Source organism: Pteropus medius, unplaced genomic scaffold (assembly GCF_902729225.1).
Source record: "Pteropus medius unplaced genomic scaffold, Ma_sr-lr_union100, whole genome shotgun sequence".
NCBI lineage: Eukaryota > Metazoa > Chordata > Mammalia > Chiroptera > Pteropodidae > Pteropus > Pteropus medius.
The window spans coordinates 2066702-2091556 of record NW_024351732.1 but is presented as its reverse complement, the minus strand read 5'-3'; the positions used below and the strand labels follow the sequence as shown (position 1 = coordinate 2091556).

Genomic DNA, 24855 nt, shown 5'->3' with positions numbered 1-24855 from the left:
TAGAATATGCCAGGCCTTGAACTACATGCTGGAACTACAACTAGATATATATCGATTATCTTTTCAAATCCTTCCCAAAGCCTGGAAGGCACAAGGGGTTGGCCTCATGTTACAGATCAAGAAATTGAGACAGTAACACATTAGGTAATTACCTGAGGTCACAAAGCAAGGAAGGAACAGAGCATGGATTTAGTACTAGAACTCGAGATTATAAGGCCCTCACACAACCCAGTACCATACAACTGCCTCTTATTAAAACGGAGAGGTCGGTTTCAACTCTGTTTCTCCGTGATTTGAGCTTTGCTAATTCTGGGGATTGACTGGGAAGTGTAGCTAAGAAAAGCCTCATCCAGCCGTGGCATGCACTGACTGCAGGGCACCGATTAATGCTCACCGCCCCCGGATATTTGACAAATCACGTTTCTCTTCAGTTTAGTTATATCTAAAATGGTGAGGCCATAAACATTTACAAATAACTATAAGGGGATAAAAACCTTACACCGTGGTCCCCTGAAATGATATTCACATTACGCTCTGGGTTCCACATTCCACTGTGGGTGTCGGCCCCTAGCGATGGAGAATGACGTTTTCGGAGCCTTTTCCAGCCTCCCATGGACATTCTATGGCCCACATCATCACATGATTGTTTGGAGGCTGCCTTCCTTGTTCACTGGCGGAGATCAGGCCTCAGGCAACGACATCCCTGGCATCAGGTTGAAGCACTGAATTCTTTTTTTTTTTTTTTTTTTTAACATTCAAAACTGAAGTCATCTTAATCTGGATAACCTGAATAACATCTTAACCTAAGAGATGCAGGAACTACTCATCACATCAGTTAGGTCAGGAGAACCAATTGTAAAAGCCACATTCTTCAGGTGAAATGAGAAATAATTCCACTAAAATCGGTGATCATAGGTATAGATGTGACTTAAATATGGGTGGCCCCTGCTGAGATGTTTGTAGTGCTTTTTTCCCTACTTTATTCAGCCAAATTACACTGGAAGATTTTTTTCCAGTATTGACTTACTCTTGATTCTTGACATGAACCCTACTTGATCATAATAAAGTAATAAAATAAAAATAAAATAAAATCCAAAATATGTAAAATAAAAATATAAAATAATAAAAATAACTTTTAATATAACTGTTTTCCATTAGCCAATATTCATTTAGGCTTCTTGCAGATATGATTCTAGGAGACATTGGCTTATCTGCCCCGTAAAAATCTCTAGGAAATTCTTATAAACCCTTGACCAAGCTTTTTTGTGGGTAGTAGAGGTAGGAAAAAAAGATTCTTGCCTTAACCAAAGGAACCGTATAACATTACATCTTTACAATAATTTAGAGCAAAATGAGCCTTCATTAACACTTTTTATGTGGGCTTTAGATTTACTTATTCAATAAACACCTAACAAAAGTGACCTGAACATTCCAGAATAGTGGTGTTCACCCAGAGGACAGGATCTTCCACAGAGATGATCACGAGGCTAAGAGAAGCAGAGCGCAGTTAGTCTGAGGCGACGTGTTCAGTACCTCTACTATTTTTATACTATGAACTACAGAAAGAAAAGATTAGAAAAATCTTGGCAGTCAGATGACAATAAGATAAAGTAAGACACAAAAATGGGTGATAAATGGATCCTGTCCTTAAGAAATATGGTCTAGAAGTAAGTGTTCATAGCCTGGCTCTGCTGTTATCCATGGGACTGAACAAGTCACTCATCATTCTGGGTCTCTCATTTCCTTTATCTGAGCCAGACATTTCTAACAATAATAATCACACTCCCATGTAACGAGTGCTTGCTCCGTGCCAGCCACTGCATCTGAATCCTACTTCATTTCATTGATACACTTTAGCTCATTCATGTGTTTTAGCTCTTTTAATCATCCCAACAGCAGTTTGAGGGATTATGTTGTAGTCATAATTTTGCAAATTGAGACTCAAAGAGGCTTGAAGGACTTGAACCCAGGATGTTTGACTCTAGAGCCAATGAATAGTCTTTATCCGAGCACTTCACCAAGGTGAGTTTAATGTAATGGGAATATAAGTGAGAAGTAGGTAAATGCAAAGAATGAGGACAGGAGCAATAGTCTGGGTTGCAGGACACCAGTGAGGCAGAGCATGAATTAAAATCAGCCAAGGTTCAAAAAGGACCTGCAGACCTCACCTTTAAATCCTGGCAGGTAGCGGCTGCCACTTAGAAGTTACTTCCAGGAAGATCTGGACCTCATTATAGGAGGCACATCCTGCTCTGGTTTTCAGCTTCTTTCATGAGAAATGGAAGGGATACCGACACTTTGGGAAAAGAATCATAGAAGGAAATTTTGGTTTCTAGAAACAGCTATTTCAGAATGTTTCAGGGGAAAAAAAAAAAAAAACATCAGGGAACATCCTAACTTCGTAGTTCTTGATAAAGGTGTGAGACATATGTCCCCTCAGAAGAGAGACCTCTCTAGAAGATTCTTGGAGTGCGGTTTGTTTTGTGACAACAAATTTCAAGTCCAGAAACCAATAAGATGATAAGTATGATCAATCTTTGCATCGCGAAAGGAAAAAGAAGGAAACTTTGACGACCGCCTTTTATACGTGTGGTCCTGTCACCCAATTTATTTTGTTTGTTTGATTATACCCTGCCTGGTTCCTGAAATACTGTGCAGTGGACCATCTCATTTCATTCTCACAATGATCTTTAGATTCATCCTCATATTACACTTAAAGAGACTAAGGCACAGAGGGGCTAAGAAACTAGCCTGAGGCTACTTGGACAAAAGAGTTACCTGACAAGGTTCCAAGCTTTGCCCTTTCCAGAATCATCCCGCACGCAAACGTATCACTCTACGCTTGTGCAAATTGCCATACAACTTGTTGTAAAACTCCATGTTTAAAATCCAAGTTTTGTTACCTTCTCAGGAAAAAATACCATATTTCATTCTGGTTTTATAGATTACTGAGATAGCTGGACCACATTTGGGGGTCTTTGGTCAATGAAGTTATAGGCACCTCTTTTTTATTTTTAGCCATAATTGCATTCCATGTCTTAAAATGCAGGAAATCATCAGTCACCAGGCAAACCAGTGATAATTGCCAAACCTTCGGGTGAGAATGTAGCGGCTGATAAATATCAAACTGCGTTCTTCTGTGCAGACTGTGTGCTCCTGCACTTAAAGACAAACTTGTTAATGACTTTCTATAAATAAGTTCTAGCTTATAATTGTTGTTCCAGCAACAGCTGCTGAAATGTGATCTCCCCTAAAATATAAAACCTTTACTTTTCCCTACTTTCCTGTGGAAAGAAACATTTGTATACGTGAAAGCAAAATGGGCCAGGCTCACTGTTTGGCTGTGACCTTGGAAGAGTTGCTTAACCCCTTGCCTTTTTTTTTTTTTGGCGGGGGCCCTTTTCAGGATACAAATGGGGTAATATGGGTGAGCTCCTTAAGGATATGGAATATATAGCATTTATCTCTGGTCTCTTGGGGTTTGGCATAGGATGGACGCTTAGAACTCATGCTTTGCCTGGAATTAAACTCACTTGAGTTGAATATGCCTTAAAAAAAAGTTTAAAGGGCTATAAATATGTGAAATAGTAGTCACTATCATTTAGAGGATAGGAGAGATTAATACTTAGATCCTTTCAACATGTACTTCTTCCTATCTCTTTAAAACACTTTCTGGAAAATGAATGCCCCTGAAGTTTTTTATTCCTCTCTCAAATTTAAATTAGCAATGCTGGCAAACTATAGCTTGCCACCTGTTTTTGTAAAGAAAGCTTTATTGGAACCCAGCCACACCTATTCCTTTATATTTTGTCTATGGCTGCTTTCATACAAAAAGAGTTGAACAGTTGTGAGAGACTATATAGCCCACATAGCTGAAAATATGTACTATGTGATATAGTATGAGCCATTGAGGACACATTTCTCTTTAAAAGCTCTTACCTGGAACATAGTAGGTGCTCCATACATGTCTGAACAGGACAAGATAAATTGGAAAGTGATCCAGGTTGTGAATAGGTAATACCTTCCTCAAGTTTCTTTGGGAGAACATACTCAAAGTGAGGACCCAAAAGAGGGGCTGCGCATACCTAACCCCTATTCCCGTAGGAGCTAAAGGCTCTATTCTCTACTGCTTATATAATAATTATACGCAACAAAAACAATAATAGCTAATTAGTGATTGATGCCAGTCCCTGGGCTAAATGCTTTATATATTGTCTCATAAAGTCATCCCCACAGTTCTGTGACGTAGTTAGTATTATTATCCCTATTTATAGATGAGAGACCTGCCTTGCCCAAGGGTACCCAATGGTGAAGCCAGGGTTTGCAATACAGGTAGCCCAGTGTGACACTCGTTCCTGGATTCCCATTAGAGACACCCTTTAGGATTCCAGGCTGTTCCTTAACCAGCTCAGCCAAGCACCTTGTTCTCCCTATCTCTTAGAACATTGCGTTTTTATTTTATTGTTGGCAACCTATATGGCTCATTCACTCATTTAACAATTATTCCTACTTTACTACTGTTAATATGTGCCAGGTACTGTGCTGAGAGTACTGGGGACATCATGGGGGCCAATCAGAAACAGTTTTTGCCTGGATGATACTTAAAGGCTAGTAAAAGTGATGGACGTTAAATGAATGTTAAAACTGTGATGTTTTTTACAAGATGCCATGAGAGTGGCTTATAAGGATCTCTCTCAAGAGGTGACTGTTGAGCTCAGATCTAAAGGAGTTCATGAATAACAGTCAGGCACAGAGGGGAGAGAAAGGTGTTTTAAGCAGAAGGAACAGCGTGTGCACAGGCTCTAGGGAAAGAGGAAGCATGGTGTGTATGGGAGACCGAAAGAAGGTCTCTGTGGCTGGAGCACATAGAACAAGGAGACTTGGTTGGAAACGTCAGGGGCTACACCAGCTTGAGTTCAGATTTGGTCTCTGTCTTATTAAAGTCAATCAGAAGCCACGGAGGTGTTTTAGCAACAGTAAGGTGGTGGTGTTATTCCTCTAAACGCCACCATGTGGTCCTGGTACAAAGCTGCTCTTTCCTGAGTTCACTAAGGGGCTTCTGCTAATGCAGCGTCATGCTGAGAAAGATGAACTAAGGTGTATCCATCGGGGTCTGAAAACACAGCTGGTCACCCTGCCAAGGCGTGAGGGATGAGCAAGCAGCAACCTGGCATGCACTGGGAGTCACCTCACGGCTGCAGAGTGAAGACTGTATTTGAGACCTTTCTGCCAGAGGCTGCTTCCAGCCTCAATGATGACAAGAACAGCTTGCTGTCGACTTGGAAGCTTGCTTGCAGCAGGTGAGCTCATTTGGTAAAGATGAGTACTTATATATTAGCTTGAAAGCTGAGTTACTTGTCACCAAAGACCAACCTTTGTCAGGCTCCTCACTTCAGTTATGGGACACAGAAAAAGTTTTGCTTTGATCCTAAGAGAATTCTAGGCATAAGCACAATTCTCCATTACCCTTAGAATGGAATCCGGACGCCGTAGCTTGGCCTGCCAAGATCTCTGTGGTCTGGTCCTATGTCCCTGTTTGACTTCAACTCGGAATGCTCTCCCTCACTTAGTAGTTGCTCAGTAAACCCTTGTTGAGTGAATGAATGTAAGAATGACTCTATGATCTTGGCCAAGACATAACCCCTGTCTGATCTCAGCTTCTTCATTTTTAAAAGAAGTGGTTGGCCTAGGTTTTCTCTAAATCCCCTTCCATGATAAAGACTATGAAATACAGAATTAGGATTCATTCAGAAAACACTTGCCAACATCTCCTCCAAGCCAAGTCCCATGACAGGTACTGGGGGGATATGATGATAGATAGCCCTCCCCTTGAGATGTTTATTCAAAAGCAGAGACAAGCACAAAGAGAATAGTTTTAAAATAGCATGCTGCAGGAGTGTGAACTCTATAGTCATAGGAACTGGGCACAATCCCAACTCTTACCACTTCCTTGAGCAAATAATTTGTCAGTGGCCCACTGGCCCCATGACTCAAATGGAGGTAATGGCGCTATCTCATGGAATTCTGAGAGAAGTGAATGAGATGGTGTTACTGCCGGCATCGTCTCCGGGACAAAGAAGTGCTCAGCAAATGTTGGTGACGATCCTCAAAAACTGATGATGATAATTAACGTCGACAATGATATTCAGCACCCATGTGACTGCACCAGTTACATATGGTTTACGTATTTTCATATCACTCCGTACCCAGTCCATTCTGGTTTTAAAATATTTTGAACTTGACCTCTGAATGAGAGCAACATGAGAGCAGAGATGCTCACTGATGCTCAGTGTCAGTGGTTCATGGAAGATGCCCTAGGGAAGCTGAGGCCAGAACTGAGCTTCATGGTAAAGAAGGGTAGGCAAGGCTTCCTCTGTCCTCCAAAAGTAGCTAGAGGGATGCTTCAAAAATGCACATAGGATCAATTGATTTTTTCCTTAAAACCAGTGACTGTCTGTTGCACTTGAAATAAAATCCTAAGCTCCTCACCATGGTCTAGAAAGCCCTGCATGAGTTGGTTACCTCTTAGCCACCTTCACCCTTCCCCAGCCATACCCGGCCATTTGTCCTTACCTCAGACGCTTTGCATTGTCTGTGCTCTCTGCCAGCAATGCAGCTCCATCCAGTCGTCCCAATCTTCGCATGCCTGGCTCCTCTTCATCATCAGAACCCAGCTCCAATGTCACCTCGGCAGAGAGGCCTTGACCGACTACACTACTTGACGTCCTTCCTACTTGCACCCCACCCTCCATTTTTTTCACTACCGCCATTTACTCTGCCAGCCAAGATCTTGTGTGTTGCCTTTACAGCTCTTGCTGCTACCTGAAATTATCCCAGAAGGGCAAGGACTTTATCAGTCTTATTCCAACTGGTCTCAGCACATGGTTGGCCCTGGCGGATTTTTTGAATGAGCAAATTCCACGTCCTTGTAAAGAATTGAGGTGAGGCAGTATGTTTCAAGATAAGAACACAAGGTTTAAGCTAGCGCCACATAATGAAGTCACACCAGGTCACAGAGAACTTTGATGCAGAGAATGCACTGGAACATGGTGTCTGCCACGTGTGAGCGTCATGAAAAGAACAGCAAAAACTTATTTCTTTCTCTAAGACAGCCATTTCTTAGTCTTACAGTTCCAGAAAGCTTCTCTAGGAGGACACCTGTTAATAAAAAGTCAAGGTTATATAATTTCAGTAATCCAAGTTTAGCTCTTTCACATGGTAATTCCAACTAGACTCTCAGAAGCCCTCAAGGTGTCTCTTTAATGAACAGCTAAACTTGGTGTTTAATTAACATGTCATCATTAGCCCCCAAAGAGTTTGCTCTTGTAAGCAGTTTCACCATGGTCCCTGCAGTCTTAGTTGCCTCGTGCACTTGCTCAGAAGGTCAAATATTCTCTAATTTCATGTCAGACACTCAGATTACTTTAAGTAAGCACCCCCCCCCCAAGTGGGGCTCAGTTAAATTAAAGCTTAATGCTTATCCAAATTATTCAAAAATTCTGACTTTGGAAGGTTTGGGTTTCAAAATATTACCTATAACTGACAAGAAGTAATCCATAGACATCGCTTTCAGTACCCACAGGCCAATCGGATACTCTCTTCCTAGCAGGACAAGACCTGTATGTGGCTGCTTCCCAAGCCTCAATTAATGGCAAGACAAGCAGCAGACCCCCACCTCCAAGGCCACCCACACTCATGCACATTGTGAGTAGTTAGTAGGTATTGGATTGGCACCACTATGCCTGGCTGGAGAGTAACAAAGGCAACAGCTACGGGAACTATAATTGCCCCTGACAAAGACCTGGGAGGCAGGTGGAGGAGGAGCAGTGCTTTATCACAGTTAAGCCCTTCTGCTGGTGCTTGAACTGGTACAGGTCACCCTCTTGCCTTTGATGCCAAAATTGTGTTATGACAGGTGGGAACAAGAAGTCTGACCACTGCCAAGCTGCCTCCTAGGGTTTTCTGGTGGTCCTGGCTGTTCTGTGGCCTGGGGGATCATTTGATGCCTACTCACCACAAACACATGCCCATTCTAACTGCAAAGTCCTATGGACTCGATCTCTGCCTTAACAGCCACTATCTGAAATTATACTGTCCCTACCTCCAGTCTCTCCTTGCTCCAATCTCCCTTACGATCCATGCTGATTATCTCTTCCTCTGCTCAAAGCCCTTTCTTAGCTCATATTCTAGGCCTCCTATGATCTGGACTTAGCCTGGCTTCCAACATACATAATGCATGTACCCCTTAAGCCCAAGAAACTGAACCGGAAAAGGGGTAAACAGCCAGATAAAAGAGGGCTTTGCTAACCAACCAACAGTATCTGCTAAACCAGTACTTCTCAGCTACTACTAATATGCATTCAGATCACTGAGAATTTATTAAAATGCAGATCTGGATTCGAGAGGTCTAAGGTAGGGCTCAAGATTCTGCATTTCTAACAGGCTCCCAGATGTGGCTGTTGCTGGTCCCTGCTCTGCACACTGAGTAGCAAAGCACTATGTCATCTTTTTAACACTTAATTTGTGTGGGATGTGAGTGGGAGGATGGTTGTATTCAAAATAGCTTAACTTTAATATGATGTTAACTCTATTAAAATCACCGTTTTTGTAGATCGAAAGTCAATTTCATATAGTTCAACCTAATACGAGAGGCACTCCATCAACCGACTCCTAATATAAACCAAAGTGAATAATATCAGAATCCTAGCCAACTTACCTTGGAACAAAGAGGAAGCAAGACTCAGATCAAAATTCTAAATGTGTTAACGAGTTTAGAGCGGAGCTCACCGCACCCCTATACTTGCCAGCCCCTGTCTCACAGCCCCTGGCTCCTACAGAATCCCACATCCTATAGGGGCACCCAAGAGACTACTTCCTGCCTTTTTTCAGTCTTGTAAGCTGGAGAGAAGGATCACTCCACTGTACTGCCTCTACTTCCTACTCTCCAAGGCGTGGTTCTCAGAACATGACAAAGTTTCATGTGGTTCTCAGAACATGACGAAGTTTCAATGGCATGCCTTGAAGCACTGGCACATCCCCAGGTGGCTTTGTAAGTCACTTGGTGGGATGATCTTAGCAGGTGGCAGGATGTGTTTTGATTCAAAGATGCTTACTCGACACTGAAGGGAAGTGTGGCAGGTCCCCCACAGCTCCTGGTTCTACATGGCAACACTTCTCCACCTGCAAAAAGTCCTGGCTGCGAGTGTGGGTGAGAAGGGAGAGAGGGAAGGAGGCGATTGACAAGCATAGGTCTGACAAACCTGCCGAGCCTGAGTCCTGCACAGGCAGAGCATATTCACCAGCCCCTGCCTGTGGATGCCCTTCTGATGGCAGAGTAGCTGCTCTATAACCATCTGCCACCGTTGGCAAAATCCACAAGAAGTGAAAAAGCAATGAGCAAATAGGATCTTTGAAGGAGCAGCATTTTATGAGAAGCTCTACTGACTCAAGATGTTCAGGATATTCTTAGATTCAGAGTACCATCCACCTGAATGGGCACTAATAGGATATCAATGCAAATTGATTATGTTGCACTGGTTCTCCACTTCAGCTGTCTTCTACCTGGAGCGCTCTTAACAAATACCAATTCCCTGTTCCCACCCCCAAATCAATTAAATTGAAATTGGAGGACAGTCATAGGTGGGTTTTAAAAGCACCCAGATAATCTGGATGCACAGCGAAAGTTACAAACCACCGTGTTGCAGGTGGTTTTTTCAAAGATTAAGGACAAGCACCTTTCTTGATCATTGACTTTCTCAACTTCTAAAACTTTACCTTCTTTTTTATTAAATGCAATACTGTATATTGTTAAAAATGAACACTCTTCTTATACTTTCAGAGTCACAAGTCACTTTTACATGCATTCTCTTATTAGATTCTCAAATCAGCTTATGGAAAATGCTAATACCACTACTGAAATACATATGCTGAACTTGCTGTGTCATTGGTTACAAGAAACGAAAAAAAAAAAAAAGGAAATGACCTGAAAACCAGTGAGAAGATGGTTAAATATGTTGTGGGGCTTTCACCCCATGGCGAATTCTACAGCTGTGAGAAAGACTTAGGTAGATCGATACACATTGACTTAGAAAGAGAGCCACAAACGACTTTTAAATTTAAAAAAAAAAAAAAAAATTAGGATCACGATTACAAATTATTCCATTTCTATTTTTTCATTTTTTTATTTTTAACCACTTTATTGAGATATCTCTGACATTTAAAAAATTGTATATATTCAGGTATTCAACTTGATGTTTTGACATGTAAATACAATGAAAAAATCATCACAATCAAGATAAATACCATATCCATCGCTTCCACATGGTTACCATTTTGTGTGTGTTAAGATTTAAGATTTATCTTCTTAGTAAATTTCAAGTATACGATACAATATTGTTAACTATTATCACCGTGCAGTATATTAGACCCCAGAACTCATTCATTTTGCATAACTGAAACTTCATACCATTTGACCAGCATCTCATTTCTTCTCCCCAACTCAACCACTGACAACCACCATTCTACTCTGTGCTTTTATATGTTTGACTATTTTAATTATAAGTGAGATCATGCATATTTGTCCTTCTGTGTCTGGCTTATTTCACTTAGCATAATGTTCTTCTGGTTTACCCATATTATCACAAATGGCAGGGTTTCTTTCTTTTTTTAAAAGTTGAATAATATTCCATTATATACATACACTTCATCTTCTTTATCCATTCATCCGTCATTGGACACTTAGGTTGTTTCCGTATCTGGACTATCGTGAATAACGTTGTAGTGAACGTGGAAGTACAGATATCTCTTTCAAATGGAGATTTCATTTCCTTTGGATAAATATCCAGAAGTGAGATTGCTGGATCATATTACAGTAGTTCTATTTTTAATTTTTTGAGGAACATCCACTCTGTTTTCCATAATGGCTGTATCAGTTTACATTCTCACAAACAGTGTGGAAGGGCTCCCTTTTCTCCATATCTTCACCAATACTTGCTTGTTATCTTTTGTCTTTTTGATAATAGTCATTCTAACAAGTGTGAGGCGATATTTCATTGTGGTTTTGATTTGCATTTCCCTGATAATTAATGATATTGAGTACTTTTTCATGTATCTATTGGCCATTTCTATGTCTCCTTTTGAGAAATGTCTATCTGGGTCCTTTGCTCATTTTTAAATCAGGTATTTTCTATTTATTTGTTTGTTTGTTTGTTTGTTTGTTTCATAGAGTTGTATGGATTCCTTATACATGTTGGATATTAACCCCTTTTCAGATATATGGTTGGCAGATATTTTCTCTCATTCTATAGGATCCCTCTTCACTCTTTTGGTTGTTTCCTTTTCTGTACAGAAGCTTAGTTTGATGCAATCTCACTTGTCAATTTTTGTTTTTATTATTTGTGTCATGAACAAAAAAAAAAATCATTGCTAAGACCAATGTCAAGACTTTTCTCCTACGTTTTCTTCTAGTACGTTCACAGTTTCAAGTCTTACATATAAGTTTTTACTGCATTTTGAGTTGATTTTTGTATATGGCATGAGATAAGGATCCAATTCCATTCTTCTGTACATAGATATTCAGTTTTCCCAACATTAATTATTGAAGAGACTATCCTTTTCTCATTATGTGTCCTTGGCACCCTTGACAAAGATTGGTTGATGATAAATGTGTAGATTTTTTTCTTGGCTCTCTATTCTGTTCCGTTGATCTACACATCTGTTTTTATGCCAGCACCATACTATAACTTTATAATATGTTTTAGAACCAGGAACTGTGATGCCTCCAGCCTAGCTCTTGCTCAAGATTGATTTAGCTATCTGCAGTCTTTCATGGTTCCATACAAACTTTAGGATTGTTTATTCTATTTCTGTAAAGAATCCCATTAGAATTTAGATAGGCATTGCGTCATAGATCACTTTGTGTTGTATGGGCATTTTAACAATATTAATTCTTACAAGCCATGAATGTTAGATGTCTTTCATTTATTTGTGTCTTTTTTAATTTCCTTCATCAATGTTTTTTTTAGTTTTCAGTGTATAAGTCTTCATTTCTTTGGTTAAGTTTATTCCTAAGTATTTTATTCTTTTTATTTTATTTTTTTATTTTTTTATTTTTTTTGCTATCGTAAATGGGATTGTGTTTTTAATTTCCTTTTGGGATAATTCATTGTTAGCATATAGAAATGCTACCAACTTTTGTATGTTGATTTTGAATCTTGCAACTTTACTAAATTCATTTATTAGTTCTAAGTTTTTTATTGTGCAGTCCTTATTGTGTTCTATATATACGATCATGTCATCTGTAAACAAAGATAATTATACTTCTTTCTTTCCAATTCGGATGCCTTTTAATTCTCTTTCTGGTGTGATTGCTCTAGCTAGTACTTCCAGTACAGTGTTGAATGGAGGTGGCGCCTAGCCTTGTACTGGATCTTAGAAGAAAAGTTTTCAGTTCTTCCCCATTGATTCTGATATTAGCTATGGGTTTTCATATGTATATCCTTTATTGTGTTGAAGTAAGTTCCTTCTATACCTGTTTTTTATAATTTTTATTATGAATGAATTTTGTCAGATGCTTTTTCTGAGTTTATTTGAGGTGATCACGTAGTTTTTATCTTTCACTCTGTCAATGTGGTATATCAAATTGATTGTTTTATATATGTTGAACCATCCTTACGCCCCAGGAATAAATCCCAATTGGTCATGGCTTATAATCCTTTTAATCTGGGTTGAGAGTATTCCATTGAATATTTCTGCGTCTGTGTTCATTACGGCTGTAGTTTTCTTTTTTTGGAGTGTCTTTGTCTAGCTTTGGAATCAGGATGATTCTGGCCTCATAAAATGAGTTTGAAAGTGTTCCTTCTTCTTCTTTTTGGAAGATTTTAGGAAGGAATGATATAAATTCTTCTTTGAATGTTTGATAAAAGTCACCTGTAGAGCCATTTGGTCCAGGGCTTTTCTTCGTTGGGCAGCTTTTGGTCACTACTTGAATCTCATTTGTTTTCATCTGTTCAGGTTTCTATTTTTTTCTTGATTCAGTCTCAGTAGGTTGTACATTTCTAGGAATTTATCTATATATTGTTTTTTTTAAACTATGTATGTGTCTGTGTGTGATATGTAAGCATAAAAAATCTGGAAAATATATTGTAAACTGTTAATAGTCGCATTGCTTGGAATAGAATTAGACAGAGGTAGGGGAGTGGGACTATGATATTTTTTTACTTCTCTGTTTTTTATTTTGTTACAAAAATTATGCTTCCATACTGTTTTTAAAAATCTATTTTAAAACCACACTCCTAAATTGATATCTAAGAAGAGATAATCATACTCATTTTTCAGAGGAAACAATCAAGTCTCTGTGAGGTGCGGGCAGCTTCGTCGTGTGGCTCAAAATTGGTGGGGCATTAGTGTGAATATATATGTATGCTATGTTTCACAATTTTTTAAAAGAGTTCTTTTTAAATGGGTAATAGAGGCAAAACCTATTTCACTGGAGCTCGAGTCCAGTTCTCCTTTTGCTACCCACCCTGCCTATTGCACAAAGACTCCACAGGCAGACTGCTGATCTCCGTTTAATGAGGAGGAAGTTGAGTCCTGCACAATCAGATGACCCGGGCAGGCTGGTGCATTGGAGCCTAATCGGCTCTGTCTCCATCAGGACATCTGCTTCTTGCAGGCTGGCCAGTCTCCTCTCAGAGTCACTGGGCTGACTCAGGACCTAATAATTCCCTGCTCACCCAGAGGCCAGGAGGAAGACTTACTCCTGCCAGTAGCAGCTGCTCGTGAAGCCGTGGAGAGCACCTCGGCCTCTGCAGGGCAGTTCCACTCTTAATAAGGGAAACTCACTTTACACACACTTTAAGGGAAATGTCCTGAGACGGAGCCAGAGCCAGATGGGCGCTGAGCTTATGAAAGGCATGATTGTTACCAGAAAATATTTGCAAATATGTTTGGGTATTTTTATATGTGTATATGCATGCATTTTAAACATGCACACGCACGCACACTCGCACACTCACACACATGCACACAGAATCTCTTCAATTACAAGACTGTCTTTCCAATTGTTCTACAATTTACTTTGCAGTTTACCTTTATGTAGGGCGGATATGCTGTGCCTCGCACAATTTAATGCTAGATTGTTGTTCTTATTATTGTTTTTCCCTCCTGCCAGGTGCAGCTCATCCACTATAACCATGAGTTATATACAAATGTCACAGAAGCTGCAAAGAGCCCAAATGGATTGGTGGTAGTTTCTATATTTATAAAAGTAAGTGTCTTGCATTCCTTTATTCTTCTCTTCTTGCCATTCCCACCACAATCAGAATATCCATTTATAGTCCTGTTGGATTTTAGAAATAACAACAAGGGTTGTGTCCGTGCCCAAGAAAAGCTGCAGGGTGGTGACTTTTATATCCATGAGATTTATGAAAAATGAAGTCCCTCTCAGTGAGAGGCAAAAACAGTGGGTTCCATTTCAGAGCATCAGGGTTGAGGATGCAGCAGCTTCTGCCCTAGAGAGAAAAATGGTGCTGGATCTAGGAGTAGACTTCAGGTCCCACCTCATGCAGAAGAATCAGAAGGATATAATAGAAGGGGAGAGAGTGGCTCACTTATACCCCACAAGATTAAAGCCTTGCCCATAAGTTGCCCCTTGGAAAAAAAGATACAAGAAAAATGTGAGACGTCCTTCTCCTCCAGGTACTGCACTAAACAGCGCCTTCCAGCTTCTCCACAATTGCTCTGAGTATTATCTTCCCCGCCCCCCCGTCTCTCTCTCTCCCTCTCTCTCTCTCTCTCTCTCATAAGCATCCCCTCCCAGGGAAAAATTAAGCAAAGATAACCAGTGCTGACTTTGTGACACCCTAGGGAGGCTCCACATCTTCCTAATAGTCAACAACAACAACAAATCTCCAACCAAAGCAATTCTAATTTGTTAAAAGGTAATTACCTTTAACATTTTTGACAGATGGAGAGTGAAATACATATGCAAATTTAAAGGAAGATAGAAAAAAAAAAAAGAAACTGTCTTTCCAATTGCAAAAGAAAGGAGAAAAAAGCAATGTATGGCATTTCCAGAAGCTGGCAGTCACGGTGCTAACCCCGTGGGAATTTTTGGCCAGATTATTAGAGGAAGTCCCCCAATGAGAACTTGGAATCTGATGAAGATGATCAATAGAAATCAAGCATTTGCCACTAGGGGGGTTGAATAGAGTTCTCGTGATGACATAATCATTGCTCAGAAGAATGGGTATGGGCCACCCCAGGCACTATTCCTTCTCCCTCCTCAAAAGCATCACCCTTTACAGTAGGTGCTTTGCCTTGCCTGGTCATCCCTCTCAAAAATCTATGCCTCCTACTAACATTCTCTCCCTCACCTCGGTCTGGTCAGAGCTATCTTATTGGTCAGAGGAATCTATGACATGTTGCTGCCCCTGGCCACCAATGCCAGACTCCTCTAGCTTGTGATCAGAAAAGATAAGAAGGGACTTGCACTCAGGTAAGCATATTCGTAGGCTACCGTGCCTTCATAGGACCTGATGTGACATCCCAAAGCAGTTGGTCCTCCCAGTCCCTGCTCTACACTTCTTGGCATCATCCCAGACCCTGTTATAATATGCAGTACATTTCTGAATGTCAGGTACTGAGATAAGTACTTTACATACATTATATCATTTAACCCTAATAAATCCATGGGGTGGGCATTGGTGTTCCTATCTTCAAGATGAGGAAAATGTTTGAGACTCTTGGGCATTCCACCTAAGTTCACATAGCTCGTAACAGCCCAGGTCTTGCTTGATGGTAACGCTGATGACCTTGTTCACACTCCATGCCCCACCCCACTGCAGAGCTGGGAGAGCACAACACAGATTTAAAAGAGAGAAAACAAAACCTTCTCCCCCACAGCCTCATGATGCCCACAAGCACTGGACAAATTCTATATCTTTCATCCAGCCCCAGTTATGACATTGATAACCACCCAGTGCCTTCAATCCAGGCCTGCAGATATGTCACTATATTGGGTCATACCTGTCCAGGTGCTCATCTCCCTGTGGCTTCCATGAGTAACTGCCATGACCAACATGGGCTTCCCAGCAACTCTTGTCCTTTGGTGGGTGCCTCAGCCTTGGCCCCTGACTTTGCCTCACTACTGAGTAAGGACTACTGAATGTCATCCTGGAAATACAGGCACATTGCCGCTGACAGGGTGATTGATACCCCAGGAAATCAGCCTCCTCAATAGCAAACTGCTGGTATGTCTCACAGACTCTGATAGAAACACTCACTCCACCGAGATTACTGACGCTACGGGTTGTTGGGAGGAATTTATGCCCCCAACCCTGAGATCAGTGAAAGGACAATGACGAGTTCCTGTATCTTCTCAGGCCAATTTGCCCCTTAGTTTATCCATTCTTTCTGGCTAGATCTCAAAATAAGCCACAGCATTTCTATCATTGTCCCACATAATCGACTTTCAGGCATTCCACAGTGAATTGCCCAAGCTGTGACTTGTCATTCACTAATACTAATACCAAAGTACCAACAGAGTGTGAGACACAGGCTGGCCATGTGCTAGGCACTGGCACCTAGAAATAAAATGAAGAAAGCCCTTGGTCTCTAAGAGCACACAGCCTCTGGTAGGCGTCCCCTCCTTCTGATCCTTCTGCCCCCGCTGCCCAGCCCCCTGCAGGGTGGCCAGGAACAGAAAATGAGAGGCCTGTACATCCAGGTCATCTGAGCCCTAGAGATGTCGCCCTAGCCAAAAGCTGAGCCGTAGAAGCATTGGAGCTGTTGGCTAAAATAAGAGACTTGTTTATCTGTGGGTTTTATTTATCTCCGCCCCCTCCTAATCTCCCATCCTTTCCATGACCACAGGGAACGGAGATTTGGCTGTAATTGCTGCTCAATCACACACCATTAACTTCCCACTTAAGCTCACTTATACCAAGTACATATTTTATCCTCTCACCCACGCAGCCAACACACTGGAGCCCACAAATCATCTGTGTGCACTTTGGAAATTTTTCAATTATTTTTAATCAACTCAAAAGGGTCCAGTCCCAACGTCAGCACTGCCCAGACTCACTGGGTACCAGGAGCCCAAGGCACTCGATTAAGGGACATGGCAGATTCCTTACCTGCCGCGACATTATATTGTGGCTCTCCTCCTTCCATGGGGTACATTGGCACACACAGGTGGCTTCAAGCTACCTTTTTAGATGGCTGAAGAGGATGGCAAGGTAGAAGCTGGATGTGTCACTAAAGGTTCTGGGGCGCAGCGGTGTCCGAGTGGGGACTTTTCTCTGTTTGTGGGTGGGTTTTTACAATCTCCACTGAGCGTTGTCGCTCCATTGTCGCTCACCCAGCTCCTTTGGTGTATGTCTCACCACAACATGCCCAGGAAACTGTGGGAAAGGAGAGACAGATGGCAGGGAAATAAACAGTCTGTGCTTTCTCCAAACTAAAAATTACCTGTTGCTTATCTAATAATAATAATCATCTGCTGCCATTTTCCCAACCCTCGGAATAAATCAATTTTAAAATGTGGATGTGTCACAACATCCGATTAGCACCCGAGGCGTAAATTACAGAGCAGAACTGAGCCGAGAAAGGTAGCAGAGAAATGGCTAGGATGAACAATGGTACCTCAGAAAAGGCTGAGTCTCTAAAATGGTGGTTCCCTGGCTTAAACCCCTTAAAGCTTGACTCATTCTCTCAAAGAAGAAATTTAGAGACCTAAGGGCATGAGCATAAAATGGGAACTGATCCCTGAACATCTAGTACAAAGTTTGGCCCATTAAGGGCACTTGGTAAATATTTATTGGGTGTATGGATGCATAGATGGATGGACGGATGGATGGATGGATGGATGGATGGATAGATGGATGGATGGATGGATGGATGGATGGATGGATGGATGGATGGATGGGATGATTGCTTGGCAAGGCTTATGATATATTCGATTCGTGCAATAATAAGCAGTGATATAAGTTTCTATAATACTTCTTAGAGATTTGTTTTTACCCCCTGATACCTTGTTATGGGTACTCTTTCTCTCTCATTCTCTACTTAGATTACTGTCCCCTTCCTAACATGTCACTCCCTACCCTCTGCTTAAAACCCTTTGATGGTTCCTCATCTCAACAGAATAAAGTTTAAATTCCTTAACATGACATTCAAAGCATGAGCTAGCCCTTGTCTACCCCTCTGGCCTCACCTCCCATTCTTCCTCTATACTCAGCTCCAACTATCCCAAAACACTTGCCTGAGCATGGCTAGTCCTCCCATGTCGATGTATGTGCAGATCCTCTGTACGTAATATTTTTCCTTACCCTTCCTTCTTTGCAACACTCTACCGCCAAAGTCCTTTGCTAACTTCTCCCCATCCTTCAAGACTCATCACATGCCCTGGCTCTCCAGATTCCCCAGGTAGGTGATCCTCCCCTAACATCATCACACCTGTGACTATCATAGCGCTGTTCATACTGCATTATAACCATTTGTTTACTTACCTGTCTTCTTTCTCTAGACCGGGGTTTCTGGGGAACAGAGTCTGTATGTTTGATCTCTGAATTTCCAGCCATCATAGTGTCTGGTATGTGGTTTACACTTAGGAACATGATGAATAAGCAAATGTGTGGAGGCAACGTTTATCTTGGAATAGTACTGCCCGGTCATTAATATTTTCTTTTCTCCCCTAGGTTTCTGATTCATCAAACCCATTTCTTAATCGAATGCTCAACAGAGACACTATCACAAGAATAACATATAAAAGTAAGTTCGATTCAATTTTCTACATAACAACTATTCTATAAAGATTAGTCCTTTATGAAGGAAGGCAGAAAGCCAAATCCGATGATCTCCAAGGGCCCCTTTCAGCTTCATGATCCTTTAATTCTGTAGAAAGCCACTCTGGAGAGTCAGGGTTGGCTAAGAAGCAGCTCATTTCAAACAGAAGTCCCTGGGGTGTCTTTGTCATCCACGCCTGCCTAAGGCGATAATGATTATTATGATGACGGTCATCATTATCCCATGGATTGATAATGAGCTGGGGGACTCTACTAGCTGACAAACTCAACCATGTCAGCTGGCCATGTTTGAGCCTTTGCCAATTATGTGGTGGAAAAAGCATTCACCAGGTAGTTGGGATACAACCAAAGCACTTACAGAGGCCTTCTGGTCAGATCTTCCTCTCTGCGTCACTGGGTCTCCCTTTCAGTCGGAGGCAAGATGGCATCGTTCTTCATTCTCGAGTATGACTACCGATCTAGAGGACTCTGTCCAGTGTCTTGGGTTTCCCAAGTGTGTTATCCCTAGAATCTTTAAGCAGAAAAGAGAAAACAGTACAAAATTGAAGATAGAAGAGGGGAAAGGTGCCACTGCCATTTACAGCAATCCCAGAAGTTGCAGGATTTGGGAAAAGTTATGTGAAATAGCGCACACCAAGAGATGAAAGAAGTCAGCACACACACACAAAAATTATCTAATTAGGAGTGAGCAGGAAAGTAAGATTCAAATCCTGATTTTGTCCTTAAGCAAGGAGCTTCCTTATTTCGACTGTTCCTCATCTGTAAAATGAGGAAGCTGAACTTCAGGTTTCTAAGGTCCTTCTGGGTCTAGGATTCTGAATCAAGCAATAGGTAAGTGATGGTTTTTGCAAAAGTTAAAAGCAGTGTGCAAACATTCTAACACTCCATACCCCCTTGGCGTGTCCTCCAGCAAGTGAGGAGCTCAGCTGTGCCTGCTGCTTCTACTTCCCATGGTAACAGGGAAAAGACAGAGTGAATGTTTACAGGTCTCACTTTGGACTGCTGGAAGGAGAGTATGGGGAACCTTTTCCTGTTCGTTTATTCATTCATTCAGCAAACATTTCCTGCACACTTGCCCCATGACAGACAACTAGCAAGCCTACCAGAATAAAAAGGTGGCCCAGGCACAAGCTCTCCCCACAGGTACCCACTGCCAAATTACTCTCATATGAAGAGGGTGGGGGTGGGAACAGTAGGTAGGAGTGATGAATGAACCCAGAGAACTGCATTCCACCTAGATGGACATCACCTAGAAGAATGAATTAAATTGTCTCCAGAACCATCCTGCCCTTCATCCATGTGCCTGTAGAGTCCGAAGTGCACACCTAGATTGCTCAGCTAAGGAAGACGTTTCTGCCTCGTTTGCAAATAGCATATTTGATAACTGCCTACAAAAGATTATTAGTCTTTTAACTTTTTGATTTAAAAAAGCATGAAAATTAAATAAAATGTTTTCAAATAATCTCGAATTTGCAGTTTAGAGACTGTGAAAAGCTGTGAAATCACACATTAAGCCCCAATATACAATCTAACAGATTACCAGCTGCAGAGTCCACCATTAGTGGAACTTTTCTCGCCGCCCCACCCCCAGCACTGGTCTGATTAATTATATTAAGTGATGTGGCTGCTGCTGAAGAAGAAAGCACCCATGTGGTCTGCTGTGGGAAGCTGTCCTCAGGAACAGGTATTGATTCTGGTGCAAATAGGGGCTGGAGAGCCAGGGCGACAGATCTTGTTGGGACCAATGATGGATGGCTGTTTTGTGGCTAAGAGAAACTTCAACTTTATCTATTTCAAATGAGGTGTCCCTGCTGACTGCTACCCCTATCGTGTCCGTGGGAACTGAGAAGGCACACTTTGGCAACAGCTGAAGTGGGCAGCAATGTTAAAGCCTTCATTCATCTGTTCACTAGCTCCGTGAATGTTACTGAGTGCCAGGATATACAGAGAGCAATAGAACAAGTTTCCTGTCCCTGAGGTCCTCACTCTCTAGTTGGGGAGACAGGTATATCATAGTGTACTATAAGGATCTGCGTTACAAGTTCAGTGTTAAAAATATGAAGAGAATTCTTTCAGATCACAGAAAATCTACTTAGAATTACATGGCAATGTTGCACAAAGTGGAGTGTCATTCAAATAAGGACGGAATAGATGAATAACTATTTGCCTGGGAAAGAAAAAAAAAGAAGGAGGAAGGAGGGAGGAGGGAGGTGAGGAAGAAGGAAGGAATAGAAGGGGCTAAAGGGTGAAGGAAGGAAGGAAGGAAGGAATGGTAGAATAGTCAAAGGAAGGGTTATATATGGGAGAAGGAAACATTCTCAAATGGGCACAGTTAATCAATGTTATGTGCAGCCATTAAAAGGACTATGAAGAATTCAAAGATAGGAACTGTCTTCATCAGCTCTTCATCTAACTGTATACTCAGTAAACATTGGTGACGGCCTGAATTTATGGAGGAACGAATAGCAGAGGAGATGACAGGAAAGATGGTCTGGAGCCAGATCTTGAAGGGTCTTGATGCCATGCTGAGGAGTATACACAGAAGATGTATTTAAAGAAACGTCCTCAGCATTTCTTGAGACACCTTCTAGAAATGCACGTAGAAGACAACAGGAGTCTCCCCTACTTCTGTCCCTCATAATCTATCTGTCAAGGGCAAGGGAAACGAAAAGAGAACTTAAGGAAGATAAAGAGACCCCCGTGGGGAGAGGTAACTGCTTTAGGACCCCTAATCACAGATATTTTGTGCTCTTGCACTCATTGGGGAAAAATGGAGGTGTTCCCGGTCGCACATTTATCACATACCTGAAGGAATGACACCACGGAGATAATGATGGCCCCTACACGTGAAAATGGCGTAGACACTGCTATGGCCAGAACACTGTGGCTGAAGGAACTGATTTGCTCAGCAGGAAAGCACCAGCACTCTTCCCTTCAGCTAAACTCCCTGAGGCAGACAGCCTGTGGAAGGCTGGCCAGGCGGCAAGCAGGGGAGTTTCTGAAACAGAAGTCATTCACTGGGATGCAGCCAGTGGGTGGGAAATACAAGCCTGCAAGTCTCTCCAGAGGCTCTGCAGAATGTAGCAGGTGATGCTGGCCTCGGCCCATGGATTCCAATCCAGAGGAAGACAACACCACCTGCTCAGTGGCACCTTTCAGGGTACCCTGCTTTCATACTTCTAAGACAAATAAATCAATTCCCCTCGCTGCCACCCCACCACACTACCCAGGGACACCTGACTTCAACCCCCACCCACTCTCCCAACCAGCCCATTCAGCTGCTGCAACACAGAATTACAGCCCAGCATAGTTCCAATTTATCCCGTCTCTTAGATGTGGTACCCAGTCTACAACATACTGAGCGAGCATCAGGAATATGGAAGTGATGCTAACTGAGCACTTTCTGTACTCCAGACCCTGTGCCAAGAGCTTTTTCCATGCAGCACCTTACATAGTGCTCACAAAGCACCTACCTTCCAAATAGGTACTATTGCTATCCCAGTTTGCAGATGAGGAAACCAAGGCTCCAAGAATGAAGTCATTTGACAAGGACACACATCTCGTAAGTGGCTATTAAGTTAGCAACTCTGCATAATAAGCAAGCATTCAGTGATAAGCATTGCTGTCTCACTGCTGTGTCTGTGGGTCGGTTGTGAGGGCTCTGTTGCCAGCGTCAGGTCTGCAGGCCAGATAGGGCAGCTTGGTTCCACAAGGTTGTCATTCTTCATGAAATTTGTTGGCGTGTTTTTCTCTTAATTCTAACTTGGGTTCAGTCTGAAGAGCCATCTTTTTGCTTTTTCCATTTGTTTCTGCTCAGAAAGGACATAAACTAACCACAGAACCTATAGGCACTTTGAAAGTTCAGGCTCATACCATCCTAAACTCTCTGCAACTCCTGGCTGTGCCCTGGTGAGGGACCACTGGTGGAAATCAGTGTCATCCAGAGGGACACGGTGGCACTGCCGTTATTGGCACTCATCATAACCAGAGAAGTCATGGAGTCAGTCTTTCCCTGATGAGGAGGCCATCGTAATGAGAATCAATCTAAGACTTTGAGCAGAGAGTGTGACATGATCGCTGACAAAAGGATCACTCTGTTTGCTCGATTGAGAATAGACTAGAGACAGGCAAGGATAAAAGTTGGGAGATGGTTGCAGCACCCCAAATGATGTGACAGTGTGGACCGTGACCAGGCTGGTGTGGGGGAGGTGGAGAGAAATGATTTGGTATATTTTGAAGGAAGAGCCAAGAGGTTTCTTTATAGATCAGATGTGTGATGTGAGTGAGAGAATTCAAGGATGACTGTAAGGTTTTTAGCCTGAGCAACTGGAAGGAAGACATTTCCATCGACTGAGATGAGAAGACTGTGGATGAAGCGTATTTGTGGGTGGGAAGGGAGTTAGAAGTTTCATACATGTTAAGCTTGAGATCTATGGGGCATCCAAGAAGAGGTGTGGAGTAAGCAGTTGGATATGAGTCTGGATTTCAGGAGAGGGAACCGAAGATATAAATATGGAAGTCACTGATATCCAGATGGCATTTAAACTTGGGTGAAATCATGGGAGTGAGAATAAATAGAGAAGAGAGGCGGACATGTCCTCACTTTTGAGAGTAGCTCAAATCCTCATGACTTAGGATTGCAAATCATTCTAAAGATATCTTTTAAATCCCACCTTGGAAGAGGCTCTTGTGTGACTGTCTCATCAACTAGCTGAGGAGCTGTGAGGAGGCAAGAGTAAGCATGGGAGCATGGGGTGAAACCACCACAAAATGACAGCTAGCAGGGACACGGTCCATTTGCTTGGTTTGACCACAGATTAGATGACTAGGGGTAAAAAAGAAATTGTGCAAAATTACTTGATTGAGCTTGTTAAGAAACCAGCACCAGGGAATCTATAAAAGGAAGAAAGGAGAATCTTGCCAAAAGACTGGGAATTTTGGAAGCCAGATATCAAGCTGGTGAAATCCACCATACTATGGGAAACAATGTATTCTAGTGAAAAGAGCTGTAACTAAGTGGACTTGGGCTCCTGGCTACCACTTCCTTTGCTGTGTGGCTTCAGGCGAGTTTCTTAACATCTCTGACGTTGAGATTTCCTCATCGGTAAAATGAGGATATTAACACCGGTAGTGAGAGGGTTTGGGAGAGGATCAAGCAAGATAATGAGTCAGGTGCCCGGACGATGACAGGTATAAACTCTGTGCCTAATTTCATGTGTTCCTAAATTGTCCTAAACTTCGAAGGTCATTAAATTCAGCTTCATGAAGGGTGGGTGGTAGGTCACTATGATGCCAAATAAAAAATATGTTTAAGATAAAGACAGTACAGGGCACACAGGCAACAACGTACTTGCTTTAAATGAAGCACAGTTCCCATGTGTGAACTCACACAGTGGGTGGTCACGGCCTGGGACGGTGCCACGACTTTCCGTGAAAGTTAACATTTCATACATCTGAGCAAATTTTATAGCACTCTCACTAACCCGGACCAACAGTGGAAAAGACCAGCCTGAATTAATCTCAGGCTGATTTTAGAAAATCTTCTAAAGAAAATCCATTTTATTAAAGTTAAATTCCCCTGCAACAGATTGAGAGTCAAGACTGAAATCATGACATTAGAGAGTAGATTTTCTGAATGGATTTTTGGGAGGAAATATTGATAATTTACTCACAGTATTCTAATTTTTTTAATGTAGTGTTTTGGAATAATGCCAATATCTCTCCATTTTCCTTGTGTTAATTAATTAGTGGGCACAGAGCCCCTATATAAAAGGTAACATTCTTATCATTTTAGTATCCATGTGACTTTATTGAGCTAGCATTATTTTTTTAATTTTATGATATTTTAAAGTGGTGAAACCAGTGACTAATGGAGTGCAAAGAGGAATCTTAAATGGGTAAGAGGGAGTCGTTATTAGAACATTACATATGAATGAACTCTTTCTTCCAATGTCCTAGGACACTGTATCATTTTAGTAGCTTCTTCTCTTTCTGTTTCTCATACTCCATTCATTCCATAGATAGTAAATAAATACAACGGTGAACTTCG

The 24855-nt window shown here is 41.8% G+C and overlaps 1 protein-coding gene across 2 annotated transcripts in view; it reads left to right on the top strand.

Moving 5' to 3' along the window:
• The window catches only part of CA10 (carbonic anhydrase 10), a 434572-nt gene that overhangs the window by 397624 nt on the left and 12093 nt on the right, over nt 1-24855 (top strand). For both annotated transcript variants that reach the window (XM_039846400.1, XM_039846399.1), the window contains exons 6-7: nt 14171-14266; nt 18699-18771. In XM_039846400.1, coding sequence (XP_039702334.1) covers nt 14171-14266; nt 18699-18771 — 169 coding nt within the window. The remainder of the gene's footprint in view (nt 1-14170; nt 14267-18698; nt 18772-24855) is intronic.